Source organism: Salvelinus fontinalis, chromosome 15 (assembly GCF_029448725.1).
Source record: "Salvelinus fontinalis isolate EN_2023a chromosome 15, ASM2944872v1, whole genome shotgun sequence".
In the NCBI taxonomy this organism is placed as follows: Eukaryota; Metazoa; Chordata; class Actinopteri; order Salmoniformes; family Salmonidae; genus Salvelinus; species Salvelinus fontinalis.
In genome coordinates this window covers 42,381,146-42,404,204 of record NC_074679.1, presented here as the reverse complement: position 1 = coordinate 42,404,204, position 23,059 = coordinate 42,381,146, and the positions used below count along the sequence as shown (strand labels likewise).

Below are 23,059 nucleotides of genomic sequence, written 5' to 3'. Positions count from 1 at the left end.
GAATGGCATCAAACCATGGGGTTGATGTATTTGATACCATTCCCCCTATTCCGCTCCAGCCATTATCACGAGCCAGTCCTCCCCAATTAAGGTGCTGTGGTCCTGTGGTACTCACATATTGTTGTTTGATACACATTTTATTTCGTTGCCCAGTCTCTTGTGTATACAATACTTTTTTGTATAATTTTAACTATTAACAATGATGTGAATAAACATACAACTCTTTGAAAATGAATGCAAGGAGCTTAGCCTATACTGGAAGTTAGATTGAGCGGTTGAATTCGTTTTGAGCAGAATGAAATGATGGATGATTTGATTGAAATTCATTTATAATTTATATTTGAAAACATACAGAGCTGCATATTTACTGTATAGCTAACTACCGCCTGCCTACTTGACAAAGTTAGGTAGATGGATTTTTGCTGGCGCTCATCTTTTTTGGGCACATGGGAGGAGCAAAGGAGGAGTCGAGGGAGTGGTGAGGCTTGACGTCGCTGGCGGGAATCCTGAAGCTCTTTTGGTTCCTTGTTTTCAACAGCGCGGGAGTTTCTGCCATCACATAAAGAGGATTCTACAGTAAGTTTGGTTTTATGATTCCTGTTTCACAAATCTCCTGCAACATGGTATATCCAAAGAGAAAATTTCAAACGTTTTGAAGGATTACGTGATTTTGTAATGTGTTTTTAGCCAGTTAGCTATTTTGAACTGTTATTCTGCCCCATTTAGCTAACGCTAGCTAGTTACGTGGTTCAAACGTCTTCGTACATATGACACAATATAATACATTTTCAAAGAAAGTGAATTGCACAAAAAAAGACTGGCTGCAAAAGCAGTTAACTAACTAGATAACTTGACTAAGTCATAGATAGTGAAATGCAATGTTCGTTATTAAATAAGATGAACGATACTGTAGCTGTGTTATTGATCCTCAAGGGGAAATTAGGTAGGTAACTAGCTAATAGAAGTGAGTCAAACGGGCACCAAGGCAGCCAATAACCTTAGCTACACGACAGTGGACAGTAGACAACAATAAAATAAGCAGACAACAATAAAATAAACAGCGCATCAATACTGTTTAGTGAAGTGGCACTCGAGGAGAAGAATTCAGTATGTTAGCTAGTTCATGTGTATGTACAACATAAATGGGAACATGTCATGCCACTTCCACATTTGCATCACCTCTCATTCTCTGATAATCCTATCATTTCAGTAGAGCAATGCCCTGTGAAAGAAAGCCAATGCGCTACGGCCACTCGGAGGGACACACTGATGTTTGCTTCGATGACACTGGAAAGTAAGTTTAACTGAACCAGCCTTGACAGCTGGAACATATTCACTACCAGCTTAACCTCTTGCTCATAAAGTGGCAGCTGAACATGTCTCATCTGATATTTAGGTTAAAAGAATATATCACATTACTTCTTACTTCTACATTTTTTTGTTTTAAAAACATTAAGCATGGTCATCAGGCAAAAAAATATTTTGGCTGGTAAAAAAATCTGAGTGGCTGGTAGATCTTTCCATCTACTTGTACCTACCACAGTGTCTGGTTGACCAAAAAGTAAATGTTAGGCCCTGGTCATCAAATAGACATAAAACAAATGTAATATACACAACTGAAATATTTGTTTAAAGTAATGTGAATTGATTATGATTAATAAGTGATAAGCACTAATGGCAGTCACTACCATCATGGGACTTTTATTTATTGTTTTATGCTGTGTTAGAGCGTTCAACCCATCATGCATAGTGCATTTAATGTTTAAAAAAATTCTAATCAAAAGCATAATTTTTTTATAATCGAACTTACCTCAAAAAACACTAATCTCTCAGCACTAATAAATATTGTCCAGGTAGTAATATAAGTATAGAGGCAGTCGCTGATATTATTCTTGCCTGACATTCTCTCAGGTATATAGTCACTTGTGGAAGTGATGGGGATGTGAGAATATGGGAGAGTCTGGATGATGACGATCCCAAGTCCATCAACGTGGGGGAGAAGGCCTATTCTTTAGCCTTGAAGGTGAGTCTCATACCAGTCTGCCATTGTTACAAATGTGTTGCATAGCAAATATGCAATAAGCCTACTCAATGTGGTTGCCAATGAGGTACTCCTGAGACATGGCTGTAGACTCTTAGATCCCATAGGAGTCTACAGCCATATCGCAGGTCTACCAATGTGGTTGATGTCAATTCTATAGAAGAAAAAGAAACGCACACCTATTTAGGCGAGGTGCTGGCTAGCGGAGTAGAAAACTTGAAGAAAAAAAGAGACTCTAGGAGCTCAGATGCAAAAATGTAATTACCAACGTTTCGACAGCCAAGCTGTCTTCATCAGGGTATAAGCACGAACACTGCGGGATGACTCGTTTTTATAGTGTCAAAAGACACTGTAATCATGGCCAAGTGTGGCCTAATATCATTGGTTAATTCTCAGATATTAAAATGGCATACAAACAGCAGCGTCCAAAAAGGAAATGGATGGCATACGATCATAGATTAATTTTAGACTACACAAACTTACAAACAATTACAATGGCACAATAATCACAAGAATGGCTTCAGATCAAAGTCTACGTTGAGACTGAAGGGAGCAAGGGTCTTTAAATTAAAGATCCAGGCAGCTTCTCGTTTTAACGATCAATTATCAAGGTCACCCCCTCTCCTAGGGAGGGTTCTATACACTGATCTTTACAGGAAACCTACTGATCGTAACAGTTTGTTGAGGGCTGACAGTTGTCACCCACTTCCCTTGAAAAATAGTTTGCTCTACAGCCAATTCTGTCGAATCAAAAGAATTTGCAAAAAAACAATCAGATTTCGACAGAAATATGGCTGAGACGCAAAGAAAATTCAAGGAGAGAGGGTACACAATGTCCCCTCACTGTCCCTGCTGTTCCATGAGATGTTTAATCAGTTTTTTTTTTAAAGATAATTTTGCTGTTTGCTTGAGTAATTTGAGATGGGAGTTCCATGCAATCATGGCTAGGGCTGTGGCAGTCATGAAATTGTCAGCAAGCGATTGTCAAGCAAATAACTGCCGGTCTCACGGTAATTGACGGTAATTAACATGAACAGAAGCACGTTTAGCATCTCCTGGCTTCCATGCATAGCCTACAAGCCACTGATGCAGACCTTTGAACATCTACATTTTAAAAAGTCAAATAAATCCATTTAATATAGCCTACACCATCACAATAAATCCATCATTTATTTTAGACGGGTCTAAAGAAACATGATATGAAGTAAATTTAGTCCATTTGAGAGGAACAGAAAAGCATACTCTGCATTGTCCTTATGTAGGCCCTGATATGGCTATGCCATATGGCTGTGGGCTACACTAGTTCATTTAGCAGAATTTTACCCCTTTTTTCTCCCAATTTCAATTACGATCTTGTCTCATTGCTGCAACACCCCAAGAAGCTCGGGAGAGGGGAAGGTCGAGTCATGCGTCGTCCGAAACATGACCCGCCAAACCGCGCACCTTAATGCCCGCTTAACCTGGAAGCCAGCTGCACCAATGTGTCGGAGGAAACACCGTTCAACTGATGACCAGAGTCAGCCTGCAGGCGCTCGGCACGCCACAAGGAGTCACTAGAGCGTGATGAGCCAAGTAAAGCCTCCCCGGCCAAACCCTCCCCTAACCCGGACGACACTGGGCCAATTGTGCGCCGCCCTATGGGACTCCCGGTCACGGCCGGTTGTGACACAGCCTGGGATCAAACCCAGGTCTGTAGTGATGCCTCAAGCACTGCGATGCTTGAGGTGCTGCGACACTCGGGAGGCCCTGCTGAATTGTTAAAAAAAATATTTTATAGTATGAAGAATACAATTGAACACAGTTATTTATGCAATGTGATACAAGCGTTGGGCTATATGTTTAGATTTTTTTATACATTCTAAGGCTGCATGATGGGACATGATGCATGATGATTTAAAAAAAAAGTCTCAAGCTGCACACTTCATCACTCTCTCATTCACAATTTGACAAGCACTTGATAATATTCTCACCAGGCCTCAAATTTCCATGCGGCATCCCCCTTGTGTGGTCGTAATGCCCCCTAAAAAATCCATGCCTTTTGCGGCCAAAGTGGCCGTTGTGCCCTAGGGCTGAATATAATAATTATAATTGCCGTGCTCCGAAGCACATCTCACTCACTCTCAGATGTAGCCGATGCCCGTCACATGATCGGGTCCTTCTCACAGGCATTTCAGTTAAGAAGTAGGCTACAAGTGAATGAAGAGAGACACATCGGGATGCAACTGTGTGCATCCCTCTAATCGAATTCCGAGGCGCATATTAAAGATGTCAGAACTGTCCACATGTAGCCTACTTTTCGTCAGCCAACGAGATGAATACGTCTAATGAACAGTAAAAGCACTATCCGCCATAGTACAAAAGTTGACCAATTCTATTGAAGATGCAACAGATCAGAATGTTTAGCTTCATGTTGATAAACTAAACTCAGCAAAAAAAGAAACGTCCTCTCACTGTCAACTGCGTTTATTTTCAGAAAACTTAACATGTTATGTTCATACAAATATTTACACAAGATTCAACAGCTGAGACATAAACTGAACAAGTTCCATGTGACTAACAGAAATGGAATAATGTGTCCCTGAACAAGGGGGGGGGGGGGTCAAAATCAAAAGTAACAGTCAGTATCTGGTGTGGCCACCAGCTGCATTAAGTGCTGCAGTGCATCTCCTCCTCATGGACTGCACCAGATTTTCCAGTTCTTGCTGTGAGATGTTACCCCACTCTTTGACCAAGGCACCTGCAAGCTCCCGGACATTTCTGGGGGGAATGGCCCTAGCCCTCACCCTCCGATACAACAGGTCCCAGACGTGCTCAATGGGATTGAGATCCGGGCTCTTTGCTTGCCATGGCAGAACACATTCCTGTCTTGCAGGAAATCACGCACAGAACAAGCAGTATCGCTGGTGGTATTGTCATGCTGGAGGGTCATGCCAGGATGAGCCTGCAGGAAGGGTACCACATGAGGGAGGAGTATGTCTTCCCTGTATCGCACAGTGTTGAGATTGCCTGCAATGACAACAAGCTCAGTCTGATGATGCTGTGACACACCGCCCCAGACCATGACGGACCCTCCGCCTCCAAATCGATCCACCTCCAGAGTACAGGCCTCGGTGTAACGCTCATTCCTTCGACGATAAATGCGAATCTGACCATCACCCCTGGTGAGACAAAACCGCGACTCGTGAGTGAAGAGCACCTTTTGCCAGTCCTGTCTGGTCCAGCGACGGTGCGTTTGTGCCAATAGGCGACGTAGTTGCCAGTGATGTCTGGTGAGGACCTGCCTTACAACAGGCCTACAAGCCCTCAGTCCAGCCTCTCTCAGCCTATTACGGACAGTCTGAGCACTGATGGAGGGATTGTGCTTTCCTGGTGTAACTCGGGCAGTTGTTGTTGCCGTCCTGTACTTGTTCCGCAGGTGTGATGTTCGGATGTACCGATCTTGTGCAGGTGTTGTTACACGTGGTCTGCCACTGCGAAGACGATCAGCTGTCCATCCTGTCTCCCTTTAGCGCTGTCTTAGGCGTTTCACAGTATGGACATCGCAATTTATTGCCCTGGCCACATCTGCAGTCCTCATGCCTCCTTGCAGCATGCCTAAGGCATGTTCACGCAGATGAAAGACCAGCAAACGCCAGGACCGTCTCCTAAAGTTGATTCAGCTGCGGGATCGGGGCACCACCAGTACAGAGCTTGCTCAGGAATGGCAGCAGGCAGGTGTGAGTGCATCTGCACGCACGGTGAGGCGAAGACTTTTGGAGGATGGCCTGGTGTCAAGAAGGGCAGCAAAGAAGGCACTTCTCTCCAGGAAAAACATCAGGGACAGACTGATATTCTGCAAAAGGTACAGGGATTGGACTCCTGAGGACTGGGGTAAAGTCATTTTCTCTGAGTCCCCTTTCCGAATCCCCTTCTCTGGAAAAAAGTTTGTCCGGAGAAGACAAGATGAGCTCTACCATCAGTCCTGTGTCATGCCAACAGTAAAGCTTCCTGAGACCATTCATGTGTGGGGTTGCTTCTCAGCAAAGGGAGTTGGCTCACTCACAATTTTGCCTCAGAACACAGCCATGAATAAAGAATGGTACCAACTCATTCTCTGAGAGCAACTTCTCCCAACCATCCAGGAATGGTTTGGTGACGAACAATGCCTTTTCCAGCATGATGGAGCACCTTGCCATAAGGCAAAAGTGATAACTAAGTGGCTCGGGGAACAAAACATCGATATTTTGGGTCCATGGCCAGGAAACTCCCTAGACCTTAATCCCGTTGAGAACTTGTGGTCAAGCCTCAAGTGGCGGGTGAACAAACAAAACCCCACAAATTCTGACAAACTCCAAGCATTGGTTATGCAAGAATGGGCTGCCATCAGTCAGGATGTGGCCCAGAAGTTAATTGACAGCATGCCAGGGCGGATTGCAGAGGACTTGAAAAAGAAGTGTCAACACTGCAAATATTGACTCTTTGCATCAACTTCATGTAATTGTCAATAAAAGTCTTTGACAATTATGAAATGCTTATAATTATACTTCAATATTCCATAGTAACATCTGCCAAAAATATCTAAAGACACTGAAGCAGCAAACTTTGTGCAAATTAATATTTGTGTCATTCTCAACTTTTGACCAGAACTGTATTATGTGGTGTGTCTTATCTTTTCTCTCCTCTGGCAAACAGGCTACACTCTAGGCAGTCTCTTTTGATGATGTGTGTGTCTGGTAGCGGTATTCCATCTAGCCTACTTTTTAAAATTTCGGCAGGGTTAAAACCTGCCTGGTGCCCCCAATGTTTTAAAAAAAATATTTACCCCTCTCTAATAATATCGCTAAAATCCTCAATAAGCTTTACAGGAATATGGCTCTGAACGTATACCGCAACACCTTCCCATAGGCATTCCTGTTTTTTCTGTAGATGTTATATCGTTCTATTGCTACTGCTTTATAATCAAAGGAATTATCTAAGTGAGTTTCAGAGATGGCCGGTATATGAATGTTATCCGATGTTAGCAAGTTATTGATTTCATGAACCTTGTTTCTAAGGTTACATACTTAGTCAAGTTGTACATGGAGTATGATAATATTCAAACAGTGCTATGGCTCGATATATCTGCTCCCCGTTACAAATCTAGGTTTATTTGTCATATTCGTGGCATACAGTGAGTGTACAATGAAATTCTTATATGGTTGTTATCTAATTTAGTCAATTCTTCCCATAATAAATAGAATGGGAAGCTGGTCACAGCAGCCTCCAACAACACAGTACAAATCCACACGTTCCCTGAGGGTGACCCAGATGGCATCCTCACCCGCTTTACCACCAACGCCACCCACGTCACCTACAACAGCAGCGGCTCCAGAGTCGCTGCCGGATCCAGGTACTCTAGACGGACACCCATAGAAATAGAATGACTAGAATATAATGTCATTTCTGTGTTACCACGCCGATGTGCAGAGCTCAGAGCAAATTGCTAGAAGCTGAATAAATTATATTCTGCATGTCATTATCCTCCTTTACAATCAGTTCGGCAATGCGGATATCTACGTTTATTTCCTTGTCATAAAAATGTGTTTCTGGTTTGATGGTTATACTAATGATCCCAATATAGTTATTGTGCCAGACCATAGATTAGATTAACAATCAAGCTTTTTGGGGGATTTGGAAGGACATTGGACTTCTAGTGGGATAATTCAGGTTTAAGAATCAATGGGCAGGGTTTTGAATATAGGATCTTTACACTGTAGAATGACTGCTTGAACACAGCGTGCGTGGATGACTTTTGACCAAATAGACACGAAACACCTTTCAATTCCTTTCTGATTAGTCTAGACTGTAAGTCAATAGCAGTTTGCTGTACGCATTGATTCTCTAAACAGGTGTATCACAGAAATGAAGACTCTGACCATATCTCTGGATTGATTAGGCCATTTTCACGTGGCTAATATCCGTTTGAATATTGACTTGATCAACACAGGCATCTGAGGCCTGTTGAGGGCTACAGATGTAGGATCTTAATTTGAGCCAGCTTGCTACAGCAGGAAAAGTTGAATTATTATGTGGAATATCGTTAATGGACATTTTTGTAGGATGATCAATCAAGTCTGACATTTTAAAGTGGAAATGATATACTTTGGAAGTGTTTTTAAGCCTTGAGTACATTACAAGTTTGCATTTCCTGCTGTGTAATAGGGTGATCAAATTAAACTATGGCATCTGTATGACATCCACCACTGATTTGAGGAAATTAGTTTCTTGCGTCTATTTCCTTCTGCAGATCTAACTGATCTAGATATGTAATACTGTATGTGTCTGATACAAAGTAAAAGTTGGAAGCAGAGCACTTACTACTCAATTGATTGTTTGCATGATTTATTCATTCATTCCTTAATTCATGCCTTCAATCATTTTATTTCCACACTCATTCACTCACTCCCCAGAGATGAGGTTTTTCCTGACCAATCAAGAATTCTTGCTTTATTGAAATTATCCATTCATATATCATTAAATCGGACATACCCCTAGACCAAACAATGATTTCCTTGATTACCTTTGTTCTGATCACGTGTGTGTGTGTGTGTGTGTGTGTGTGTGTGTGTGTGTGTGTGTGTTCCTCCCTCAGTGACTTCATGGTGAAGGTAGTGGAGATGTCCGACAGCAGTCAGCAGAAGACCCTGCGGGGACACGTTGCCCCCGTCCTCAGTGTCACCTTTGACCCCAAGGATGAGTTCCTGGTAGGAGGAATCCTCTACAACGTTACCCTTACCACCACTAATTTTACAGATTTTGACATGATACTAATTAGCTAGATACTGTTATTGTGCATTGGGAATAGACTAGAATGCTTTATTCTTACAAGAAAAAAGTAGTTGTCAAACCTTTCTCGTCTCAGGCCTCTGCTAGCTGTGATGGAACTGTAGCTGTGTGGAAGATTGAGGAGCAGGTAACAAGCCATCACCCCACCTCCTATTCTACTCTTCTGTTTAGCTCATTGTCATTGAAATCCTTGGGTGGGCCGCCTAAGGGTTTTTTCCCGGATGCCTACATCCAAACAGTGTAAACAATATATGTATACAGTACCAATCAAAAGTTTGGACACACCTACTCATTCAAGGGTTTTATTTATTTGTACTATTTTCTACATTGTAGAATAATAGTGAAGACATCAACACTATGGAATAACACACATGGAATCATGTAGTAGCTAAAATAGTTAAACAAATAAAAATATATTTTATATTTGAGATTCTTCAAAGTATCCACCCTTTGCATTGATGACAGCTTTGCACAGTCTTGGCATTCTCTCAACCAGCTTCACCTAGAATGCTTTTCCAACAGTCTTGAATGAGTTCCCACATATGCTGATCCCTTGTTGGCTGCTTTTCCTTCACTCTGCAGTCCAACTCATCCCAAACCATCTCAATTGGAGAGGTAGGGTCATCTGATGCAGCACTCCATCACTCTCCTTCTTTGTCAAATAGCCCTTACACAGCCTGGAGGTGTGTTGGGTCATTGTCTTGTTGAAAAACAAATGTTAGTCCTACTCGGCGCAAACCAGATGTGATGGTGTATCTCTGCAGAATGCTGTGGTAGCCTTGCTGGTTAAGTCTGCCTTGAATTCTAAATAAATCACGGACAGTGTCACCAGCAAAGCACCATCACACACCATGCTTCACATGCGGCGATCATCCGCTCATCTACTCTGCGTCTCACAAAGACACAGCGGTTAAAACCAAAAGTTTCACATTTGGACTCATCAGACCAAATTACAGATTTCCACTGATCTAATGTCCATTGCTCGTGTTTCTTGGCCCAAGCAAGTCTCATCTTGTTATTGTTGTCCTTTAGTAGTGGTTTCTTTGCAGCAATTGGACCTTGAAGGCCTGATTCACGTAGTCTCCTCTGAACAGTTGATGTTGAGATGTGTCTGTTACTTGAACTCTGTGAAGCATTTATTTGGGCTGCAGTTTCTGAGGCTGGTAGCTCTAATGAACTTATCCTCTGCAGCAGAGGTAACTGGGTCTTCGTTTCCTGTGGCGGTCCTCATGAGAGCTAGTTTCATCATAGAGCTTGATGGTTTTTGCAACTGCACTTGAAGAAACTTTCAAAGTCTTAAAGTAATGATGGACTGTCGTTTCTCTTTGCTTATTTGAGCTGTTCTTCCCATAATATGGACTTGGTCTTTTACCAAATAGAGCTATCTTCTGTATACCACCCCTACCTTGTCACAACATAACTTGTTGGCTCAAACACATTAAGAATGAAAGAAATTCCACAAATGAACTTTTAACAAGGCAAACCTGTTAATTGAAATGCATTCCAGGTGACTACCTCATGAAGCTGGTTGAGAGAATGCTAAGAGTTGGCAAAGCTGTCATCAAGGCAAAGGGTGGCTACTGTGAAGCATCTCAACTATAAAATATATTGTTTCTGCTCTTGCTCTATCAACTGCCATTTGAAAGTAGATTTAAAAATTATATCTGGGTCGTTTAACACTAAAGCGTTTTGCAACGTTAAATGAAAATGTGTCTTTCTTATTGAACAAGTCCAGGTAGTCCCTCCCCAGTTTGTCAGTTTTCTTTCCTAATGAACATGGCCGTGTTATTGCATTAGAGCAGGGTTTCCCAAAGTCGGTCCTGGGGCTCCTTCTGGGTGCACGTTTTGGTTTTTGCCCTAGCAAACTCGGTCCGCGTTTGGGAAACCCTGCGTTAAGAGTGATCTGAGAAACCCTGCTTTGGATTCATTCAGACTCAGGTGACCAGCTGGCCGCTGCTGCAGAAGTCCAATGATGTCATCAATGCCAAGTCCCTGTGCCGACTGGCCTGGCAGCCCAAGGCCGCTAAGGTACTAACTCACTTACCTCTACTTTCAGGTTATAGACTGTTAAAAAGAAATATGCTATTGCAACCTCTTTGTTTTTCTCTATACTGCATTTGTTTTAGGCTTAAGGGCAATGAAATGTACTGATATGTATGTATAGTTGCATATTTTTCTTAGCTTGGGTCTCAGGAAAACACAGAATTTCTAATTTGGGTCCCAGGCCGAAAAAGTTTAAGAACCCCTGCTTTAAGTTGACCTATAGTTTTCACCTGTTCAGTACCTCTTTCATGTATTCAGTACCTCTTCTATGCACCATTATTATTTATTCAGGTTAGTCTCATCGAGATAGGATATATTTTTCAAGACAGATCCTGATCCACTTAGTGACACTTAATCCATTATGTCAGAGCGCCCAGTGGTTTCCATAGTGTGTGTGTGTCTAGCTCCTGGCCGTTCCCGTGGAGACAACGGTGCAGCTGTACCAGAGAGACTCCTGGGCCCACGTGGGCACACTCTCCGATGACCTTGGCACACAGGTGAGGTCAATGGGTAAAGTGGACACCTGGGGGGCATGTTCAGTAAGGTTACAAAAGGGTTTGAAACGGAAAACAAAATTAAGCGTTCTTCATGGATGGCCTACTCTGTTTCACAATGTTTTCTCCTCTACCTATTAAACACCACCATGCACAGCTCCACTGAAAGCCTGGGCGATATGGGCAAAAAATCATATCCAGATTGTATTTATAGGCGATTCACAATATATCTAGATTTTGAATACATATTTTTTTCTCAAAATAAGCTTTGTTGTACAATTTTTAAGGTCAAATAAACTTAATTTCCAAATGGACAGCAATGATCTAATGAATTCAGGGCTTGTGAAATTATATGCTTTTTTGCAATCTGTTGATGAGTACGGTTACGTGCACACAATGCGGTTATTGTGGATAGAATAGATGAATATATTCGTTTGATCAAAACGTTTACATGCTTTGTAAGAATGACCATTTCCCCTATATTCCTAATTACACGGACACATCTGAAATCATGCTATCCTGATGGCACTCTGATAAATGCAGAAAATCACCAATCAAAATAAATGTTCTACCGTGATATTTTTGGGAAGCATATTTGAGTTTGGTCATATAAAGTTGATGTAAAACTTACTTCTAAGACTCATGCATTCAGTTGTTCCTAACTCACTTCACTCGGGCTATAGAGGGAGTTTCGCTCGGCTGGGGCTAGCACATGTGCAGACCAAATACACAGCTGGAATGACGATTTGGGTGTTTACATGTGCTAATAATTTGAAAGATTACTCAGAAAACCAGGTGTTTTAATCGGTGTGTGCTCGATTTGAAAAAACATGACCCAACTATTCTCCTGCTCCTGCTGGCTTTTGCAGATTCTGCCACTACTCTCCTGAAGTTGCCGGTAATAGGCCACACGAGGAGTCGGCAACCTTTCTCATGTGGAATGCCAATTTATCTTACCATTTCTACGTACCAATCTGCATGCCAGTTATGGTTTTCATAATGCAAATGTTAGTGAAACAGTTTCATGTCTTCATATCTCAAAATCATTGTCATGTGGTTAATCAAAATCCTATCCAAATCTAAATTAAAATGTAAAAAGCCTAAAAGGGAACTTCTATTGCCATTGCCAACTATGTAAAAAATAGCCTACATAAAGCCAACAAATAAAAACATTGCAGTATGCAGGTAGAAAATATTAAAATAAATCTCCTATAAATCACATTGGCTACACATGGCTGCAACGAACTTGAAACATTGTACAAACTATTTAACTTGGGTCTGGCCCAAAGCTTGTGCTAGTCAACTTCCAACATTGTATAAAATATTCTAGGCTCTCAGTTTCCTTAGCCAGTGAGCTCGGGACAGACCCAGTTGTAGGCTATTTGCGCAAGGGATGAGAAGCAGTGCTTGACTTGGGCACGAGCTCACCGGAGCTGAGTTCCGCCACCTCAAATGTTCTGCTGCTTGAGCTCCTGTTCTTATAGAATATTAGCTAAAAAGTATTGTGGTGCTCCTGGACCTAAATATACACAGTAGCAGTACCCAAAATGGCTACCGGAGCCTATTTCAGTCCAAGTCAAGCACTGATAAGAAGTAATCAGGTAGGCCTATTTCATTACGTTTCAATTGGATCAGAGCATGACATCTTTCCCTTTCACACAGACTGGTTATCGAAAGGGAGAGCGCTGGAAAGATTTGATCAAATACATTGAGAAAGTATTGTAATTCTCATTGGATGTAAAACAGACTTTGTTTGCTTTCTGTTTGAGGGGAAGAAAACATTACTTTGAGAAGCTCCACAGGTCATTAATGGTGGTGCGTTAAGTCAATCAGAAATACTATCAGATCCCCAAATGGGCACATTTATATGCCTACATTTGTGCGTAGGCCAGGTAGCCTATAGGCCTACTTCTATGCGTGTCCTTACTCAACATTGCCAGGAGCGCTCCAAACAAAAGACAGATAACTAAATTGACAAAACTCGGAAATGGAATGGTTGTGCACTCTGCAAACAATGTGTCCTGTCTGACATTGAGGGGAGACTGGAATAATAATATTGAATGCATTCAAATAAATGACTGTAACCAAAGTAACAAACAGACTAGAAATTATAGGAATTACTGGTAAATGTATTACTGGTGATATATGTAATGGGGAATTGATATACACTAACAATCAAATGCAAACAATTCACACAATTGTTATGAAACAATGAATGTGCATTCTGGAGAGGGAAGTGCATTGTGCATCTGGGCGCTTGGTCAATCCGACGTCTGCATTGGCCATGCGGTATTTATGGTGATACAGCTTCCGCAGAAGTCAGGGCATTCATACTTCTTGCGCTTCACAGAGCAGTGCAGAGCTGTTGTCAAGGAAGTGAGTTTCTGTTTAAACAGCATGTACAACCCACACCTACATTCAACAAATCATGTCAATACAGAGCTATACAGAGCCTTCCTTCTGCATTGTTAGAAAATTTGGGAGGCGCATGGTGTTGCTGTACGGAGCTCGATTTGGCCTCTGCATGCCTCTGGAGGCTCTGCGATTGCTTCACACCCTCCATATGGAGCCTTCTACCACATTTTCCAATCAAGCATGAGTTGGCTTTTAGTCTAGCCCTCCGGAATGGATTAGTTCACTGAGATGGGCGCAAATATATACTCTGTGTGTGTGTGTGTAGGTACAGTACCAGTCAAAAGTTTGGACATACCTATTCATTCAAGGGTTTTTCATTATTTTTATTATTTTCTGCATTGTAGAATAATAGTGAAGACCTCAAAACGATGAAATAACACATATGGAAACATGCGGTAACCAAAAAAGTTTAAAAAAAATCCTAATATATTTTAATATTTGAGATTCTTCGAAGTAGCCACCGTTTGCCTGATGACAGCTTTACACAGTCTTGGCATTCTCTCAACCAGTTTCATGAGGTAGTCACTTGGAATGCTTTACCAACAGTCTGGAAGGAGTTCCCACATATGCTGAGCACTTGTTGGCTGCTTTTCCAAACCATCTCAATTGGGTTGAGGTCGGGTGATTGTGGAGGCCAGGTCATCTGATGCAGCACTCATCTCTCCTTCTTGGTCAAATAGCCCTTACACAGCCTGTGTTTTGCGTCATTGTCCTGTTGAAAAACAAATGATTCTCCCACTAAGCGCAAACCAGATGGGATGGCATATCGTTGTAGAATCACTGACAGTGTCACCAGCAAAGCACCATCGCACCTCCATGCTTCACGTTGGGGAAATACACATTCGGAGATCACCCGTTCACCTTCTCTGCGTCTCACGAAGACACGGCGGTTGGAACCAATAATCTTCCATTTGGACCCATTAGACCAAAAAAACAATTTCCACCGGTCTAATGTCCATTGCTCATGTTTCACACAGTCTCCTCTGAACAGTTGCTGTTGAGATGTGTCTGTTACTTGAACTCTGTTAAGCATTTATTTGGGCTGCTAGCTATGCTGAACTTGAACAACTGTTATCCACAGTTAGCATATCTCGTAGTTGTCAATCAAATGTATTTGACATCGATCAAATGGGTGGACAGGCAAGTTCCCATTCAGTTGCAGTGTCTGAGGCCGGTAGCTCTAATGAACTTATCCTCTTCAGCAGAGGTAACTCTGGGTCTTCCTTTTCTGTGGCGGTCCTCATGTCTTGAAGTAATGATTTACTTACGTTTCTCTTTGCTTATTTGAGCTGTTCTTGCCATAATATGGACTTGGTCTTTTACCAAATAGGGCTATCTTCTGTATACCACCCCTACCATGTCACAACACAACTGATTGGCTCAAACCTATGAATGAGGAAATTAATTCCACAAATGAACTTTTAACAAGGCACACCTGTTGGTTGAGAGAATGCCAAGAGTGTGCAAAGCAAAGGGTAGCTACTTTGAAGAATCTCAAATATGAAATACACTGCTCAAAAAAATAAAGGGAACACTTAAACAACACAATGTAACTCCAAGTCAATCACACTTCTGTGAAATCAAACTGTCCACTTAGGAAGCAACACTGATTGACAATACATTTCACATGCTGTTGTGCAAATGGAATAGACAAAAGGTGGAAATTATAGGCAATTAGTAAGACACCCCCAAAAAAGGAATGGTTCTGCAGGTGGTGACCACAGACCACTTCTCAGTTCCTATGCTTCCTGGCTGATGTTTTGGTCACTTTTGAATGCTGGCGGTGCTTTCACTCTAGTGTTAGCATGAGACGGAGTCTACAACCCACACAAGTGGCTCAGGTAGTGCAGTTCATCCAGGATGGCACATCAATGCGAGCTGTGGCAAAAAGGTTTGCTGTGTCTGTCAGCGTAGTGTCCAGAGCATGGAGGCGCTACCAGGAGACAGGCCAGTACATCAGGAGACGTGGAGGAGGCCGTAGGAGGGCAACAACCCAGCAGCAGGACCGCTACCTCCGCCTTTGTGCAAGGAGGTGCACTGCCAGAGCCCTGCAAAATGACCTCCAGCAGGCCACAAATAACCTGTCTGGCTCCGGCGTTCCGCTAGCGGAACTCCTCCCACATTCCACTGAAAAGGCAGAGCGCGAAATTCAAAAGATATTTTTTGAAATATTTAACTTTCACACATTAACGAGTCCAATACAGCAAATGAAAGATACACATCTTGTGAATCCAGTCAACATGTCTGATTTTAAAAAATATTTTACAGCGAAAACACCACATATATTTATGTTAGCTCACCACCAAATACAAAAAAGGACAGACATTTTTCACAGCACAGGTAGCATGCACAAAGCCAACCTAACTAACCAAGAACCAACCAAACTAACCAAGAAACAACTTCATCAGATGACAGTCTTATAACATGTTACACAATAAATCTATGTTTTGTTCGAAAAATGTGCGTATTTGAGGTATAAATCAGTTTTACATTGCAGCTACCATCACAGCTACCGTCAGAAATAGAACCGAAGCAGCCAGAGTAATTACAGACACCAAGTCAAATACCTAAATACTCATTTCTGAAAAATCGATGTACAGCAAATTAAAGACAAACATCTTGTGAATCCAGCCAATATTTCCGATTTTTTTAAAAGTGTTTTACAGCGAAAACACAATATAGCATTATATTAGCTTACTACAATAGCCTACCACACTACTGCATTCATTCATCAAGGCACGTTAGCGATAGCAATAGGCACGTTAGCGATAGGGAATAAACCAGCAAAATATATTCATTTTCACTAACCTTCATAAACCTTCATCAGATGACAGTCCTATAACATCAGGTTATACATACACTTATGTTTTGTTCGAAAATGTGCATATTTATAGCTGAAATTAGTGGTTATACATTGAGCTAACGTAGCATCTTTTTCCCAGAATGTGCGGATATTTTTATGACACTCCAACTATTCTGACCAAATAACTATTCATAAACGTTACTAGAAAATACATGTTGTATAGGAAATGATAGATACACTAGTTCCTAATGCAATCGCCGTGTTAGAATTCTAAAAATAACTTCATTACGACATCCAGCTTAGGTATAGCGAGAGAGTACCCAAAATCTGGGCGCAAACGACTAGTACAACATGTTCGACAGATATATGAAATAGCATCATAAAATGGGTCCTACTTTTGATGATCTTTCATCAGAATGTTGTACAAGGGGTCCTTTGTCGGGACAATCGTTGTTTGGATTTAGAATGTCCTCTTCTCCAGTCAATTAGCACGGAAAGCTAGCAAAGTGGCGCTAAGCTCTCCTTCCTGAACAAAGGCACACAACGCAACACGCCTAACGTCCCGAATAAATTTCAATAATCTAATAAAACTATATTGAAAAAACATACTTTACGATGATATTGTCACATGTATCAAATAAAATCAAAGCCGGAGATATTAGTCGTCCATAACGACAGCTTATCAGAAGGCAAATCCAGGTCCCTTCACGCGCTCTCCAGAAAACAGGAAACTGGTGACACGTCATGCCGAGAGCTATTATTCGACCCCAGATCAAGTTATACACTCCATTTCTTCTCTCACTGCCTGTCGACATCTAGTGGAAGACGTATGAAGTGCATCTATACTAATAAATATCAAGGACATTAATAGGCAGGCCCTAGAACAGTGCATCAATTTCAGATTTTCCACTTCCTGTCAGGAAGTTTGCTGCAAAAGGAGTTCTGTTTTACTCACAGATATAATTCAAATGGTTTTAGAAACTAGAGTGTTTTCTATCCAATAGTAATAATAATATGCATATTGTACGACCAAGAATTGAGTACGAGGCCGTTTAAATTGGGCACGATTTTCCCCCAAAGTGAAAACAGCTCCATCTGTCCTCAACTTAACACGTTTTGTGGTTACTTCATGATTCCATATGTGTTATTTCAAAGTTTGGATATCTTCACTATTGTTCGACAATGTAGAAAATAGTAAAAAATAAAGAAAAACCCTTGAATGAGTAGGCGCGTCCAAACTTTTGTGTATGTGTCTGTTACTGCTCGACTGAAACAACAATCTCGGTCGACCAACAGCCTAACACCAAACAATCGACCAGTCGACTAATTAGGGTTAGCCCTACACTCCATAAAACTACAGGAACACCATAACCTGAACCATTGATTTTTAACTTAATGCAAGTTTGGCATGAAACATATGAAAGGTTTGTTCATCCGTAGCACTAATTGAACTAACTTTATTTCACAGCAGTTATTGGAAACTGATGTGTTATTTCATTAGAAAACCATTGCACGCCCTATAAACCACCTCACCCACACTTCACTTGGTATACATTGGTAACGATATGGAAAATGGTCTGTTGCTCCCATTTTTAAAAGGGTGGTTTTCCATCTTTAATGAGTCATTTTCTCACCTCCACCTCCTTTCTCCATCTTTCTCCATTCCCTGCTCCTTCCACCAGGCAATAAATGTCGTGGCATGGTCGCCCTGTGGGAAGTTCTTGGCTACAGGGAGCATCGGGGGTTTGCTGACGGTCTGGGACGTGGAGAGCAAGTTGTGTGTGGAAAGGTATGAGACAGAATCACACTGAAACTCCTAGAAAGCAATATTCGATTCGCTCAATTGATTTAATTTAATATTTCAACTCGACTGACTGTGGTTCTCCTTGCTTTGGTTGAAGCATTTGAGTGGAACTGTGCAGAGCTGGGTTCAATATAAGTTCAATAGTGTTTTTCAAATACTTGATTGGGTTTGACTGATCTTGCCTGGCACAATGGAAACAATGCAATATTCCCAATTAGAAATGCAAATTTGGGTTCATTTTGGTGCCAACTAACCGGTCAACAAACGGTTAACTTTTTCCAAACAGTAATATTACGTGCATGCATGCATACAAGGAAAGTACACTTTTCATTAAGAGTTTGAAGCGGAACTGACAGTTACTTATACTGAACAAAAATAGAAACGTGTTGGTCCCATGTCCCTGAAATTTTCCATATTTGTGTACACATTTGTTTACAGTGCATTCAGAAAGTGTTCAGACCCCTTGACTTTTTCCACGTTTAGCTACGTTACAGCCTTATTCTAAAGTGGATAAAAAGTTTCCCCCCCTCATCAATCTACACACAATACCCCATAATGACAAAGCCGTTGTCCTGTTGGAAGGTGAACCTTTGCCCCAGTCTGGAGCAGGTTTTCATCAAAGATCTCTCTCTACTTTGCTCCATTTGTCTTTCCCTCGATCCTGACTAGTCTCCCAGTCCCTGCTGCTGAAAAACATACTCACAGCATGATGCTGCCACTACCATGCTTCACTGTAGGGATGGTGGCAGGTTTCCTCCAGACGTGAAACTTGGCATTCAGGCCAAATAGTTTCATCTTGGTTTCATCAGACCAGATAATCTTGTTTTATCGTGGTCTGAGAGTCTTTAGGTGCCTTTTGGCAAACTCCAAGCGGGCTGTTGTGCCTTTACTGAGGAGTGGCTTCCATCTGGCCACTGTACCATAAAGGCCTGATTGGTGGAGTGCTGCAAAGATGGTTGTCCTTCTGGAAGGTTTTCCCTTCTCCACAGAGGAACTCTGGAGCTCTGTCAGTGTGACCATCAGGTTCTTGGTCACATTCCTGACCAAGGCCCTTAATATCGAGAAGCTGATTAAACAGCATGATCTTTACACAGGTGCACCTTGTGCTGGGGACAATAGAAGGCCACTCTAAAATGTGCAGTTTTGTCACACAACACAATGCCACAGATGTCTCATGTTTTGAGGGAGTGTGCAATTGACATGCTGACTGCAGGAATGTACATCAGAGCTGTTGCCAGAGATTTGAATGTTCATTTCTCTACCAACGTCATTTTAGAGAATTTGGCAGTACATCCAACCAGCCTCACAAACGCAGACCACATATAATCACGCCAGCCCAGGACCTCCACATCCGGCTTCTTCACCTGCGGGATCGTCTGAGACCAGCTACCCGGACAGCTGATGAAACTGAGGAGAATTTCTGTCTAATAAAGCTTTTTTGTGTGGAAAAACTTGTTCTGATTGGCTGGGCCTGGCTCCCCAGTAGGTGGTATAAATGAGTCAACAGTTGAGTCATCTACTTCATGAAGTTAGTCTGATGCGCTCCCATCTTTGAATTCAACTACAATTGCGCTGCTTTCGTGTGTGCCGTTTACAGCGTGCAGCAGAGGGAAAGTGTACAGACAAATGCCACAGTCAGACTATGCTACTAAAATGTTGCAGTCCTGCTTTGGTTTTTTAAAGTGTGACAATGAACAACCAAAAAACAAAACCTGCACCCAAACACCATGCAAAGAAGAAACATGTAGGCCTATTACAGCAACGTTTGCAGTAGCCTAGGCTGGCTGCTCAACTACAATACATTTTGAGCAGTGGAGGCTGCTGGGGGGAGAATTGCTCATAATAAAGCTGGAATGGAATGGTATCGAAAACATGGTTTTCATGTGTTTGATACCATTCCATTAACTCCATTCTGTCCTAATGAGCCGTTCTCCCCTCAGCAGTCGGTGATCCAAGCAATGCAACAAATGTTTAAATGTTACAACAACCTATAGCTACATTTTTGTTATTTGGAGTTATAAAATTAGTTTTTGATTATGGTAGCAGAATATTGTACAGATCTGCAAATATGATCTCTTTTTTGTTTTAATATTTTAACTTCTAGTTTGGGCTGCAGTTGCATGTTTTTTTCTAGGCTATGTCTGGCTTACAAATTCATTGTGCTTTTTCTATATGGCCCGTGCGCTGATTTGAGTTTGACACACATGGGCTAGCATTTCTATTTATGTAGCTAGTTATTTATTTAGCAAGCTAAAAAACACGGAAGTCTTGTCATTGGAGGAGTGGGTGAGTGATGACCATATAGCTAAGTGCTCACTTGTCAGATAATGTAATTCTTCCTGGGGGTAAATATGTACATATTTTAATAAGATTTCATGTTGCTAAAACTCTGTTCCACTTTAATAGGCTTGCTCTTGTTTCTACCGTCTTACAGTCAAAAGGCTATAGCCAATTATTGAACATTCTCCTGTAATAAAGCAGCTGTTGTTGCACAACGGGCAATGACTGGCCTTGTAAAAGCACGTTTCACTCCAGTACCAGGTTTTTGAAGAGGTGCTCTTGTGCTGTCTGACCGGTGATGGGCTATTCCGCTCCTCAAACTAGGTTCTCTGTATGCTGTGCGCGTGTGATAAATAAGATACATGACAACTAACAAAAATACACAAGCGCCAATTGAATTATGCAAATGATGTATTGACCGATAAGCATTATCGGTCAAATGTATTTTCCTATTTAATGGTTAACATCCCTAGTACCAATCACCGGGGGGCTCCCCCCACACCACACATCTGAGACTCCAGGTAGAACTAAATCAGATGCTCAAGTAATTGAAAGTGGAATCCACTGACATGGATTTTTTTGTCCATTCGGTAGGCAGACGCATGAGAAGGGCTACACCGTGTGTGGACTGGCTTGGCATCCCTCGGGCGGTCAAATAGCCTACACCGACACAGAGGGCTGTCTTGGCGTGCTGGATGGGCTCTCCTCTTCTTCATCCTCTTCTTCCTCCACTACGGCTGCAAAGAGTACCAAGGTGAGTCTCTGGTCTTACATGGAGGCTTCTCTATCCCACCCAAATGTGCCACTGCTAACTCACTTCTAACCAATATTGGGATCGGTACACTTTAATACTGTCTGTTTGCAGAATTGACCCCAAGCATGGTCTTCTTGGACCAGTTCATGTTGTGCTCGATCTGCTTAGTCTACCGAGCTAGGGTCAACGTTGATGCTATTAGTATTTGCCATGTTTCTTTGCTTCGTTCACCTCTATTTCAATAGAGATCTTGATGTCCATTCCACAGTTCTATGTTATTTATAAACCGTGATTGAACCAGGTCAGTAAGTCATTGAGAACAGGTTGTCTTTCCCGATAACATGCTGTCTTTGGGAGTGAGCTTTATTCTACTTTAGCAGGCTCCAGCCAGCTACGACGATCTTTTCGACGACGACGACGACAGACCCATGGACGAGGGTATCGGCGAGGGCGCCCTTTCACCCGCCAAGAACCCCGGGGACGAGGACGATGACGACGACCTCATGCCTGCCACGGGGCGAGCACGGAACAGGAGTGCCTTCCTCGACGACGAGAACTCACTGGGTGAGAAAGCGATGTGCGTTGTACATAGCTGATCAAAGTATCATAGCTGGCTCGTCTTCTATAACAGCAATTATTTGAGCTGATAAATACCTCTGGGTTTCATTTAGATAAAACCAAACACTGCAGTAAACCATGCATGGCTACAGTATTTAATTAATTAAAAAGACAGACAATTCTCTTCAGATATGTGGCCCTTTCCGTAGACTTTCTAACTCTGTCTTTCAAGGGGTTTGCCTCTTCATGAACTCCCAACTGGTGTGCTAATTCCAGTGCGGTGGAAGTGTCGTCCCACTCTTCGCCTGTCAAGAAGACAGGCGATTGCCGGCCCTTCTACTCCCCAAGGGAGTTTTCAGCTGTTATTGTGACTGCTGTATACATTCCACCTTAGGACAATAAAAATAACAAGCTGGCGCTTAACGAACTGTACAAGGCTATAAATAAGCAGCAAACCCTACACCCGGAGGCTACCTTTCTGGTTGCTGTCGTGATGCCCAACTTCCAACAACACATCTCCAATGCCACTAGGGATGATAGTCCTAGACCACTACTAGTCTACCCACAAGCAAGCATACAAGGCCCTCCCTCGTTCGCCATTTGGAAAATCAGATCATGACTCCGTACTCTAACTTCCTGTTTACAAGCAGAAGCTGAAACAGAAAGTACACGCGATTCGCTCCGTTGAGAAATGGTCACCAGAATCAGAGAGTATCCTACAGGACTGCTTTGCTATGTTTCACCTCCATCACCGGCTACATTTGAAAAAATGCATCGGCAAAGTTGTACCCACGGTGTGGGTTTGCGCCTTTCCCATTCAAAAGCCCTGGATTAACACTGAGGTTGGCGCTAAACTAAAGAGCAGGACTACCGCATACAGCACCCTGATGCTATGATCGAAGACAGGAATAAGTACAAGAAGGCCTGCTATGACCTCCACAGAGTCATCAAATGAGCAAAAGGACAATATAGGACTACGGTGGAATCATATTGCACAGGCTCCGACACCCACCGCATGTGGCCAGGGGCTACAGTTCATTACAGATTACAAAGGAAGACCCAA

At 42.2% G+C, this 23,059-nt stretch overlaps 1 protein-coding gene across 3 annotated transcripts in view; it reads left to right on the top strand.

Moving 5' to 3' along the window:
- The first annotated feature begins 488 nt into the window (after positions 1-488).
- Positions 489-23,059, top strand: part of wdhd1 (WD repeat and HMG-box DNA binding protein 1) — a 44,779-nt gene continuing 22,208 nt past the window's right edge. The window contains exons 1-11 of one of the 3 annotated variants that reach the window (XM_055863882.1): positions 489-576; positions 1,211-1,294; positions 1,912-2,023; positions 7,258-7,409; positions 8,652-8,763; positions 8,922-8,972; positions 10,778-10,873; positions 11,293-11,385; positions 18,283-18,389; positions 21,279-21,438; positions 21,819-22,002. In XM_055863882.1, the coding sequence (XP_055719857.1) occupies positions 1,218-1,294; positions 1,912-2,023; positions 7,258-7,409; positions 8,652-8,763; positions 8,922-8,972; positions 10,778-10,873; positions 11,293-11,385; positions 18,283-18,389; positions 21,279-21,438; positions 21,819-22,002 (1,144 nt within the window). In that variant the 5' untranslated portion in view covers positions 489-576; positions 1,211-1,217. Of the gene's footprint in view, positions 577-1,210; positions 1,295-1,911; positions 2,024-7,257; positions 7,410-8,651; positions 8,764-8,921; positions 8,973-10,777; positions 10,874-11,292; positions 11,386-18,282; positions 18,390-21,278; positions 21,439-21,815; positions 22,003-23,059 lie in introns of all 3 variants that reach the window. The other 2 variants (XM_055863880.1, XM_055863881.1) reach the window with 2 other exon arrangements.